A 12,818-nucleotide genomic window follows, 5' to 3' on the forward strand; every position below is an offset into this window, starting at 1 on the left:
GAGGCTGAACTAGGGAAGCAGCCACTTCCAAGCTCCAAGGTTGTTAACAGAATTCAGTGCCTCGTAGAACTGAGGGCTCCAGATTCTTGCTGACTATTATCTGCAGCCTCCATGTTCACTGCAGCATTACTGACAAAATTTCTAAGATTTGGAAACAACTTAAGTGTCCATCAACAAATGAATGAATTAAAAAATATAGAGCATGGCCCAGAAACAAACCCACAAACTTTTGGTCAATTAATCTTTGACAAAGGAGGCAAGAACATACAATGGAGTAAAGACACTCTCTTCACCAAATGGTGTTGGGAAAACTGGAGAGCTGGATGTAAATCAATGAAGTTATAACGAATACTCCCTCACACCATACACTATTTTTGTATATAAAAATCACAATGGCTTAAGGCTTAAACGTAAGACAAGACACTATAAATCTCGTAGAAGAAAACACAGGCAAAACATTATCTGACATACATCTCAGCAATGTTCTTCCTAGGGCAGTATACCCAAGCGGTAGAAATAAAAGCAAAAATGAACAAATGGGACCTAGTTAAACTTATAAGCCTTTGCAAAGCAAAGGAAACCATAAGCAAAACAAAAAGACAACCTATGGAATGGGAGAAAATATCTGCAAACAATGAAACTGACAATGGCCTAATTTCCAGAATATATAAACAGCTTATACAACTCAAAAACAAACAAACAACCAACCCAATCCAAAAATGGGCAGAAGACCTAAAATAAGCAATTCTCCAGTGAAGACATACAAATGGCCAATAGGCACATGAAAAGATGCTCAATATTGCTTAGTATCAGAGAAATGCAGATAAAACTACAATGAGGTATCACCTCACACCAGTCAGAATGGCCGTCATTAAAAAGTCCACAAACAATAAATGTCGGAGAGGGTGTGGACAAAAGGGAACCCTCCTACAGTGTTGGTGGGAATGTAGTTTGGTGCAGCCATTATGGAAAACAGTATGGAGATTCCTCAAAAGACTAAAACCAGTCCTACCATACAATCAAGCAATCCCACTCCTGGACATATATCCAGAGGTCACCTTAATTCAAAAACACACCTGCACCCCAATGTCCATAGCATCACTATTTACAATAGCCAAGACACGGAAACAACCTAAATTTCTATCGACAGATGACTGGATATGGCAGTTGTGGTCTATTTATACAATGGAATACTACTCAGCCATAAAAAGGATAAAATAATGCAATTTGCAGCGTTTAAGGTGATATTAGAAGGTGGGGCCTTTTGAGGTGATTCGGTCATGAGGGTAGAGCCCTTGTGACTGGGATTAGTGCCCTTATAAAAGAGGCCCCAGAGAGTTTCCTTGCCCCTTCTTTTTCTTATAAGGACAATGAGAAGTCACCATCTATGAACCAGGCAATGAGCTCTCATCAGACACCAAATCTGCCAGCATCTTGACCTTGGACTTCTTAGCCTTCAGACCTGTGACAAAGAAATTTCTGTTATTTACAAGCCACCCAGTCTACAGTATCCTTGTTACAGCAGCCCAAATGGACCAATACATATACCTTAAATATATAAAATTTTTATTTCCCAAGTATACCTCAATAAAGCAGGGGAAAAATAAACCAGAAACCCACATCCAACACTTAAAAATAAACCTTATGAGAAATATGAAAGCCTTTAAAACAAAACAATAAAACAGTGAGAGCAATGGAACATATAAATAAGTGGAAACATATCCTGGGTTCACATATAGGAAGACTAAAGTATATGAAGATGTTAATTTCCTTCCAATTGTTACATAATTTCAAGAAAATCCCATTCAAAACTCAATTGATTGTGTGTACATATGCGTTTGTGTATGTAAGTTGATAAGCTGGCTGTAAAACTCATTTGGAAATGCAATGATACAAGAACAGCTAACACATTCTTGAAAAAGAACAGGGTCAGAGAACATCAGGTATCAGTATGTATTAAACTACTAAGTAACTAAGACAACAGAGTAGTGCGGGATGGAAGAACAAATAGGCCGATATAACAGAACACAGACTCCAGATAAACTCGAATACACCCAGACAGTTGGTACACGGCAAAGACGTCACTGAAGTGCGGTGGGAAAAAAGGACTTAACTTTTCAATAAATGGTGCAAGGACAATCTTCGGGTGTGAGAACAAAACCTGACCTATATCTCACCCTACACACAAAAATCTATTCCAGATAAACTTCAGAGCTAAATTTAAAAGGCAAAACATCCAAGCATCTAAAAGCTAACACAAATATGTTAATGAACCTGGAGTAGGGGAAAACTTCTTAAATAGATCACAAAGCACTAACCATACAGGAAAAGTAATAAATTTTTCTAGTTCAAAATTAAGAACGTCTCTTCATCGAGAGACACCATGAAGGGTATGACAAAGGAAAGCCCCCAGAGTGGAAGAGGATCTCTGCTGTAGATATTAACTGATGAAGGCATCATACCCAAAATATATAAAGAATACCTACAAAGCAACGAGAAAAGACTTAAAAAAGCATTTCATAAAACTGCAAACCAAACGGCCCACACAAATATGAGAAAGAGCTCAATCCCACTAACAATAATGGAAATGAAAACTAAAACCACAATAAAATACCACTACATACCCACCAAAATGGTCAAAGTTAAAGGGACCAAAAAATACCAAGCAGTCAGAACAGATGAGCAGCCGCCAGGCGCTCCGGAGTTCGCAGCGGCTCCGCGCAGACTGCTAGAGGTTGGATTGGCTCTTACGCGCGCTATCTGCTTTTCACTCCTGTTCAGAGTTGGGCCACTTGTATTTTCTGGAAGATCTCCCTCGGGAGCCCTGCAAAGGACCACCACTCATTACGATTCCAAATCCTACGTCCTACGTCCAACTGTACAAATACTCTATTAGTAAACAGCTGTATCCATATTGACCATTCATTATCGTCTGAAGATTATCCAAATATAATCTGTCTAAAATTCTGTATTTTCTGATTGGAAATGCTTCCTCTGTGAAAGAGTCTTCTGAAATACTTCACTATGGACTGCAGACAAATCTGAAAAGATGGCTAAGAAATTGCCTTATTCATTTCTTTTTGAGGAATTACATCATTTGAGGAAGGTTAGCTTGCAAAAGAAACTTAAAAAGTATTTATCTGTATACACTCACATTTTCTTTATCCATTCATCCATCAGTGGACACTTAACTTGCTTGCATATCTTGGCTATTGTGAATAATGCTGCAATGAATGTGGAAGTGTATCCATCTCCTTGAAAGAATGATTTTACTTTCTTTGGATATATGTCCAGCAGAATTGCTGGATCATATGGTAGTTCTCTTTTTAGCTTTTTGTCTACTTTTAATTTTTTTGAAGAACTTTCAAAATGTTTTTCATAATTGTAAACTTGCAATGTGGTAAGAGAGTAGATCTTAAGTGTTCTCATCTCACCCACACAAAAAAAGGTTATCTACATGAGATTAATGTGTTCACTGTGGTAATCATTTCACAATGTGTATGTATATAAAATTAACACATTATACACGTTAACAATCCACACTGCACAACCTTAAACAAACAAACCAACAAATCTTGCTGTTACTGTTCTAAAGACAGACCCCAGGAAGAGTCACATTGTAGCGTGGTGCCATCTGGTGGCTCCGCTGTATTTTTTTTTTACTACACCTTTCCCTTTTAGCCCTATTCTTGTTTCTTCCAAAGGACAGTTTTAGGTCAATGATCATCTGCCACTGACCTCCAAACTGGGCAGCAAGGCTAACGCTTCCTTCATCATCAACTCCAACCTTATGAAGAGTTTTTCATAATGAAATTAAGCATCTTTTCATGTTTATTGGACAATTTCCTCTTTTTTATGAAGTGCTTCTTTAATTCTCTTACCCATTTTTCTATTGGCTGCTCTTTTTCTTTTGGTATAAAAAAAGTACTTTATATACTCTGGATACTTTTCCTTTGAAGGGCATACGAATTAAAATACATTTTCACTCCATTGCCTGTTGTTCTTTTAAATGGTACTTTTTGATGAATATGTTTTTAATTTGACAATAGTCAAAGATACCAACTTTTTCCTTTATTGTGTTTTCTTATGAGGATCTTAAGAAATCCCTACCAGTGCGGAGATTTTGTTATGTAGAATCAGTGTGATTTCTTCTGCAACTGTTTGGTATAACTTACAGGTAAAGCCATCTAGGACTTAAGTTTTCTCTGTGGAGAGGCTTTTAAATGACAAAGTCAAGTTCTTTACTAGTTATAAGACTACTGAATTTTCCTTCTTTGGTAAGTTGTGTTTTTCTCTAAATTTGGTTTATTTCATCTATATTTTACTCATTCAAAGTGTCTTTATCTCTAATGATTGTAATGACTTTTACATTCCTAAAACTGTTTAGTTTTGCCATTTTTCCTTTTCCTTGTTCATTCTAAGAGTTTAGCAACTTTCTTAGTCTTTGAAATAACTTAGGTTTTTTTTTTTGCACGTTACGTATTTCATTCCTTGCTGCTATTATTATTTTCTCCTACGTATCTAAATTTAATTAGCTGTTATTCTGGTTTCTGGAGAAGAACGTTTATCTAATTCATTTTTAGCCTTTCTATTTTCCTAATACATGTACTGAAGGCTATACAATTCCCTTTAAGTATGGTTTAATCACATCCAAAGGTTTTGATATTCCTATTTCCATTTTTATTTGGTTCAAAATAATTTCTACTTTCCACTGCATTATTGGCAAGTATATCCCTTAACTTCCTAATTTTGTACTTTTTGTTACCAATTCACTGTTTAACTCTGCTGCAGTGAGCCTTTTCTATGAGTTCCTCTTTCAAATCTGTTAACAGTTTATGGCCTAACATACAGTCATTTTTGATAAATGCTCCATGATCACCTGAAAGTAATGTATATTTTGCATTTGTTGTTAATTTCATGATTTATATAGGTCCATTAGATTAAGTTTGTGTGTTGTTCCAATATTCTGTATCCTTACTGATTTTGGGGTGGGGGACACGGGGAGGATGTGTGTGTCTGCTTTCATTTATTGAGAGAGTTGTATTAAAATTTTGTATGTGGATTCCAGCTTCTGGGCATGATGGAACAACCAGCACTTAACCCTCCTACCTGAAGCAACTAAAAAACTAGACAAAATATATAACACAATGCCACTTAAGACACTGGACACCAGGTATTTAAGGACAGTAATCCTCGAGAGCATAAGAAACAAAAGAGGTGCACCCTACCACTGCCCCAGCTTCCTGCCTGGAGAACATTTCCAGGAAAACATAGAAAATTCAAAAGAATCTGAAAATTGTTAGAATTAATGAAGGAAATGAGCAAGGTTGTTAGATACTAATCATTATAGAACAACTGTACTTCCATATTCTATGAACAAATAAAAAACTAAAGACCTAAAAAGACACTTCACAAAAGGGAATATCCAAAAGGCCAGTGAGTACTCCAAAAGATGCTCAGCACTACTAGTCATCATGAAAATTAGAATCAAAACCACAGTGAGACACTAGCGCGCACTCACCACCACGCCTGAAAGGGAAAACAGCAGGTCTGGCAAGGATGACAGGAGTGTCCCTTCTGTGAACCTCTGGAAAACACCAGGCTGACTAGGCTGCTGTAGAGGCGGCGTCTGGGATGGTTCCACCTCGTCTCTTATTTTTGTTTATCAAACGCTCGAAGGCGGCGAGGTGGGCCGTTTCCTGACGTGTATGTCCGGAGCGCTGCGTTCTTCAATTGCGGGTTCTGGGTCCTCAAAGTCAGACAAGAATACAGTAGCGTGTATTCGTTTCCTTGGGGCTGCCATAACAAATTACCAATGTCTGGGAGATTTACAGCCACAGGCAAGGAGTCCAAAATCAAGGTGCTGGCAGGTGGCGCTTCCTGTGGAAGCTCTAAGGAAAAATCTTTTCGTCTCTTCCAGTTCCTGGAGGCAGCTGGCGTTCTTTCAACCTGCCTTCTCCTCTTCTCTGTGTTATCTTCCTTTGCCTCTCTAAGGACACTTGTGAAAGCACTTAGGGCCCACTGAGATAAGCCAAAGTAACAGCCTTATCTCAGAATGCTCAACTTAATTACATCTGCAGAAACCCTTTCCTCAAATACAGCACCCTTTACAGTTCCAGGAATTAGGGCTTGATATTTGTGGGTAGCTATTATTCAACCTACTACACGTGTGTGTAATATTTTCTAGGTAAAGAAATAAACTAGTGACTGTGCAGAGGTGGTAAGAAGAAGTAGGAATGGCCCTGGGGAAACCCCGGGGTGTGTGTAGGGAGGAGGTAAACTGACAGCAAGTAGAAGCTTATAGGGGAGTAACATTCTCTGGATGCAGAGGGGGGATTGGGAGATTTTTACAAAGGAGTGCTAAAGCAGAGTTTTCTCCTTTGCCAGGATTCAGCGACCTGGTTCTGATAAAGAAACTGCTTCATTTACAAATAAATGTGCTTCCTAAAGGAGTAAGCAATAGGCATGCTATGGTAGACCCAGGTAGCTGCCCATTCAGTACCCATTCTTTCCTTCCTCACTGAAAAGAATCCCACTTTTATTTGGGGCCATCAATTGCTCAGCTACAAAAGTTCACTTTCCAGGTTTTCACGCAGCTGCTAGTCATGTGACAGTTTTGACTGGGAGGTAAGCAGACACATGCCAGTGGAGTACTAGAAAAGCTGTTGTTTTGCAAACAAAAAAGGACACGTTTGCGCTTCTGCCCAAACCTTTCTTTCCTGAAACACTGGGGTGATACCCCAAGGTGTAATTGTCAGAATCCCTGAAACCTCAACAGCACTGTGGGATCCTTGTACCAGCCCTGGACAGTCTGCCAGTACTTTTTTTCTGTTACAAAAGACAACCAAGCTCCAATGGGGTTTAAGCCACTGTTACTTGGTTTGTTATCAAACTTGTAAAAAACTGAACAATGGCTAGGTGTTTTACAGATATCATAATGTCAACCATAATTAGACCATTACATTTTCTCTGGAGACTTAAAAAAATAATGCCTTCACACCAATGCTTGTCCCAGACTGGCCCTCTGTAGTGACTGGGTGTAATTATTTTATCTGCTCCCATATATTAGCAATAAAGTACAGAGAGGGTTAATTAGATTCTTTATTGATTCCACAATGTATTAGTAGATACGATAATAATAAATGGTACTTTTACATTCTCTTAACCAAAAATATAACAAATATTTACACTCAGTAAAAATACAAAAAGCATACAGAGGCACTGTCTTTCTAAAAGACATAAGTTTAAGAGGTATCAAAAAATAGGAGACAAACATTACTTGTTACGGGATACTTTACAATCACTGAATTGTGCAGGATATTTGCTATTTGATTAGTTGACTGTGCAGTTTTGTTTTTGTCTTTTGCTGATAAGTTCACATGTTTCAATTTAAAAAGATCAAGTACAATTGCATTCTGTTTATCAAAAATAAAGAAGCCTTAAAAAAGCACAACAAAAGCTGAAGATGAACTGGGGTTCAAGTTTAAATCTGAAAATGTACTGTGACAATATTCTGAAGATTATCCCATTTTTCTAGCCTTTAAGGTAATGCTAAAAAGGGATACATCTACTATTTTTAAGAGACTTAAAATACATCAGAATAACAATCATTGTTTTAAATATACGAGGAGACTCTTCCCCTTCTTTCCGAAGGGGAGAGAACACTGTATAAAAATTAGGTTTGTTCTTGAACGTCTCCATAATTACTGTCACATTTCCAGCCGGGGAGAGAGTCTCAAGGAGGTTATGCAGATGATGACAATGTGACTTACCACCCTCATGAAAAACTATTTAAGGCTTTTTCTCTCCAAATACACTGAAAGTAATCATTTGGAGGAAGTAAGAATCCATGAATTACAATAAACCTTTATGGAAGTATATACTGGATTTACTAATTCTCTAAATCTTTCATTATTAAGAGAATGTTTTGTTGAAACTGATTATTCGGCAAAAGTTAGCAGTGAGGATTTACTGCTTCAGCATCCTGGCAGATTCAGAGTTGTGGCATGCTGAGAGCACTAGTCTCTTCATTATAGTTAGAAATTTATAAAATAAAACAAAAACAAGTGGGGATTCAGAATTGGAGCAAACACAGAAAAAAGGCTTCTCTTGCTCTAGTCATGTCACCAACTAAGAGAGGGCAGGAATGTACTCTAAATTAAAATACAAAAATAAAAACTCCATGACTTTTAAAGGGATACATACACATCAAACTACAAAGCATTTGGCTTTAGTTCCTGATCAATGTGATCAGCTTATCCAAACACTCACAGTTCAAGCTAGAGGAAACAAAGGCAGCTACAACGTGCAAGCCCAAAACCACAGCCTCTGACTCTCTGTGCAGGGTATCACTGACAACATGGAGGACAAAGACAGGGAAGGTTCGGAAGACCTGCTGAAGAAAACTGATACTGTGCAAAGAGCACATTTTTCTGTGGTAATGGATATAAAATGGTAAGAATAAATACCCACACTTGATAAAAAGATGGCTATAGCAAAAATACTTTTCACTTTCTTTGATTTGTTCTGAACATGAAAACAATATTGTGTAAATCAGTGAAATAAAAAATTATGATCAAAGGACCATTTGTTTACAGGTCAAACCACAACAGTGTGACTTTCAAACCAGGATTTTTGACCCAGCCTACTTTCCATTTCAATGGGCCAAGAAAGCTACGGAGCCAACTAGCCTCATTCCAACATAGCTGGGGTTAATTTATTTCTAAGGCTTCAGTTTCAGATTTATATTTTTTGCCCACAGGAATTTTTCACACATGCTATTTTTCCTAAAATGAAGAGATAATCACTTTGATAGAAAAGATGGACTACTACCATTTACCACTTGGAACCAATTTATGATTTTAAAATACAAAGGGGATAGGAAGGCTGATAGACTGAAAGAAGAGACAGGAAAAAATGAGAACAAACTCATAATCCAACTAAAGGAGGTCATAAGCCAGTTAAATCCTGTAAAGTCACATATGGACAACCACTCAGAAGTAAACCCATTTTGGCTCCAAGTTGGTCTGGGTAGTGCACATTAATGGCTTTGGCTTTCTTTTTTTTTTTTTTTTTTGGTAGTCACAGAAGTTTATTACATTTTCACTTGACTTTACACTAAAAATGAAATGAAAAATTTAAGCTTTAGATAGAGAAAACATTATACTTAATTTTGTAAAATGTGGAAAGTCTACCTCAACCAGTGAACAGTCACTGAACTTTACCTAAATACTTAAGAATGCCATTCCCCACAGGTTGTTAAGTATCTATCTCCTCCTTCTCAGAGGCTAAACTGAGAACAAAGAGATAATCATTTCCCTAATTCTGGTTCCTCTTTCCCCCACAAAATTTCCAACCAATTAAATACCTTGGAGGGCTGATGAACTTTGCTGCAGGCAACTGGGAACTGCAGGTTTTATCCAGAATGAACACAGCCTTGCGCTGTGATGGGGACTGGCAGGTGGGGATGTTGCAGAACACTTCAGAAAGCTAGGTTAATCTTTCCGATTACACCACCCATGACCATATTTCCTTTAAAATAAGAACTCCATATCTGAGTTGTGAAAATGTTTAGATACGGGCTTCTACAGAGTAGAGCTCTCTAGAACCCATTCTCTATTACTGAATTTATACTTGTAGTTACAGCTAGATACAGCATGACTGTCACTTCAGAAAGAACCAGTACACATGTTATGTAAGATAAAAATTTCATTCTTTGGAAACTAGGGTTGCTACAAACACCACTGTACCCTCTTTTTTTCCCAAAGGACTGGTAAGAAACCCTGCGGCAGCTTCATTTGGCTTTCCAAATCCTGACCAGCAGATGGCAGTATTTTCCTTCCTAACACCTCAACAGGAAGGGCTTCCTGTTCCACTCAAATTAAGACCCTTCACTGCACTGGTGCTATGAAGATGATTAGATCTCTGTACAGAGCAAACATATCATCCTGTAAGATGACTTCTGTTTGGTCAGGTCAGAGACAGTTTTATGGCCTCAAACATAAATATCAGTTAACAAGAGCTCCCAAATACAAACAAAACCATAGAACTTCAAATAATAAATTATTTTTTCAAATACATAAAAATATCCTTGATATTGGCAGACATTCTGAATTTGTCTGTTAATCCAAGCTATGGCTTGGAAATCTACTACTACACTACCTTAAAAATAACTTGTTAAAGGAAAATTTACAGTGACATACATGGGGAGGATTCGAGTCTGAATTTGTTCTAGTAACTGTGGTCCCAAGGCAGGTCTGGTGTGCAGTGAAGACTGGTATTCAGGCACAACATCCATAGCTGAGGAACTATGTATCTGCAGGAATTAAATGAAAGGAAGCATGATTCAGGGCTATCTCAGTGCTCAGAGCACAGGGAACGACACCTCTGGTTAGCAGCAACAGCAGCAGCAGCAGCGAGCTCTTTGTTGGCAATGGCCTGTAGAATCATGACTTGTTCTGCCCACTCCTTCTTCCATGACTTTCAGTAGACTTCAAATGGATCATTCAAAGGCTAGACTGCCGAAACCTGTTCATTTTCTGAAAATAATAAAAGCACAATTAAGTGGTAGATCAGCATATTAACATAGATCAACTAACAGTACAGTTCTGTTTTGAAAAGTAGTCAATTTCAACAAAGAAATCTCAAATATCCCATCAAGGTCCAAATTTTATTGTAATGACATTGTTGAGTTCCAACTACAATGAAGGCTGACAAGACTCTGGAATTCCAGAATTGCTTTTTAATCACTTCATTACTTGATTGTTTAAAAGGATAAAATCCATTTATTGCCATGGCTGCAAAGTCAGTCAAGAGTTTTGCTAATAAGAGGAACTCTATCAAACAGCATGATTTCAGATAATTTGGCATTTTGATACATGGACTTTCAAGTATCCACGCATTAATGTAAAACACAACTCCACCAATGTCAAGTGCCTCCTCTCAAAATTATCCTATTAGACTGAGCTGCTAGCTATCAAATATAAGAATACTTCATTTGAGCTGGAAGAAGGGTACTGGGCATACAGAAACAAGCAGTTTACTCTTTTTTTTTTTTTTCCCCTCACTTTTTAAAACAAGCACACCATCATATTCAGAAATCACTTTTTTTTTTTTGCAGAGATTTCCAAAGCATTAAAAGAAAACATTACTGATTACATGAACTAGAGTACAGAGTAAAGATCATTCACTGGGTTCAGCAATTCATTTAAGAGCCATTAAGGTAGTTTGTCAACATACCATCTGCTTCGCTATCTGCGTCAGTCACGTCTGCTAGTTTAGGATGGGATGGCTGCAAATCATGCCTCTGAGGCTGAGTTACAGTCTTCGATGGAACACAGGCCACAGGGCTGCTACTGAGACAAGCTGGTGGCAGTCTAGAGAGGCTGCCGTGCATCATCTTTGACCTCTGCACTGCCACACTGTAATCTGGAGGTTTTAGGTGTAGGTGGGGTCCTTCCTTTAGGTCTGCTAAAGAAATCCCCATGTATCCTGGAGGAGTGGGAGGTGGCTCCCTATACCTATCCTCCTTCTTGGGTGAGGTGACACAGTACACTGGCATGAAAAATAAGCAATGGAAATGTTAATGAAAAATACAAGAAATAAAAACAAACACACTGAAACTTATCACAATAACAAAATAGAACTTAAAAACTGACAAAATGAATATGTTTGAATACAACGACAGCAAGTCAGTACAGTTTTAATAAACTTAATATATAAACCCGTTTTTAAAATGCACAAATTACATTAAGCTTTATGAACATTACATAGAATGAGACAGCTGAAGGACCTGACACTGATGACAAGCTTCCTGTCCAGTTCAGCTTTCACGTCACAGAAGTAGATGACAAACTTCTCAAGGAGTTCCAGCCGTGAAGGTGAATGAGTCAGAAACACTTAAGAATTCACCCTAAACATCTATCCTCTATTAAATGGGGAGATTGTCATAGAAATGACATTTAGGCCCTCTACTTAAGGGCTGTTTTACTGTCTCTCTGAGATATGAACCATTGTTTTTATGGCACTCTTGGGGACACAGGCTATCAGTATTGGCATATAAAACACTACAGAGGAACAAATTCCTTCAAGGACCTTATTTCTATCTTCTGCTCTGGAGTTAAGTGAAAAAGAAAAAACATAATTTTGGGAAATCCACCTTAAATTAAGTTTCTCTGATTTTCAGTGGACATTAAAAATAATGGTGACTTAAAATCCTTTCCCCTAAGTTTGTAAACACTGGGACTAAGACGAAGCTTCAGAAAGCATCAGAAATAGGTTAAAAAGAAAGGTCTAAAATTAAGACCAATCCATGGGACCTACAGGACAAATGGCTGAATATTTTGACCATGTATGTGACTTTTAAAACAGAAACACTATCTACAGATATAAGCAGAATAGAACAAATTAAAAAGGACTATTAAATTCTCCCTTAAGAGGATCAAGTTTGTCCATACTGAAATTTCTACAACTCCACCAGTAAAACTGGCACGTAGTACTAAGGTCACAAAGGATTTCAGAGGAGGGTGGAGGGTATAGATCAGTGACAAGAGTGTGTGCTTAGCACGCATGAGGTACTGGGTTCAATCCCCAGTACTTCCACTTAAAAATCTTTTTTAAAAATAAATAAACTTAACTACTCACCACCCCAACAGAACAAAACAAAGGATTTCCATTCCCATCTGAGGGGAATGGAGTAGGGAGAGGATGGAGAAGTTGTCAACACAAGTAAGAGCGAAGAATATAAGTGACTTGCTCAGAGTTATCAAGAAATGAAAAAAAATTTTTTAATCTATTTTCTTAAATGGATAAGAGAAAGA

The 12,818-nt window shown here is 37.7% G+C and overlaps 1 protein-coding gene across 5 annotated transcripts in view; it reads right to left on the reverse strand.

Annotated features, from left to right (window-relative positions):
• The window catches only part of RAPGEF6 (Rap guanine nucleotide exchange factor 6), a 197,864-nt gene that overhangs the window by 7,870 nt on the left and 177,176 nt on the right, over nucleotides 1–12,818 (reverse strand). For 3 of the 5 annotated variants that reach the window (XM_032476649.1, XM_006184094.3, XM_006184095.3), the window contains 2 exons: nucleotides 11,239–11,553; nucleotides 7,084–10,538 (listed from right to left, as the gene is read on the reverse strand). In XM_032476649.1, the coding sequence (XP_032332540.1) occupies nucleotides 10,513–10,538; nucleotides 11,239–11,553 (341 nt within the window). In that variant the 3' untranslated portion in view covers nucleotides 7,084–10,512. Of the gene's footprint in view, nucleotides 1–7,083; nucleotides 10,539–11,238; nucleotides 11,554–12,818 lie in introns of those variants that run through there. The other 2 variants (XR_001365932.2, XM_032476650.1) reach the window with 2 other exon arrangements.

This window comes from Camelus ferus, chromosome 3 (genome assembly GCF_009834535.1).
Source record: "Camelus ferus isolate YT-003-E chromosome 3, BCGSAC_Cfer_1.0, whole genome shotgun sequence".
Classification (NCBI taxonomy): domain Eukaryota; kingdom Metazoa; phylum Chordata; class Mammalia; order Artiodactyla; family Camelidae; genus Camelus; species Camelus ferus.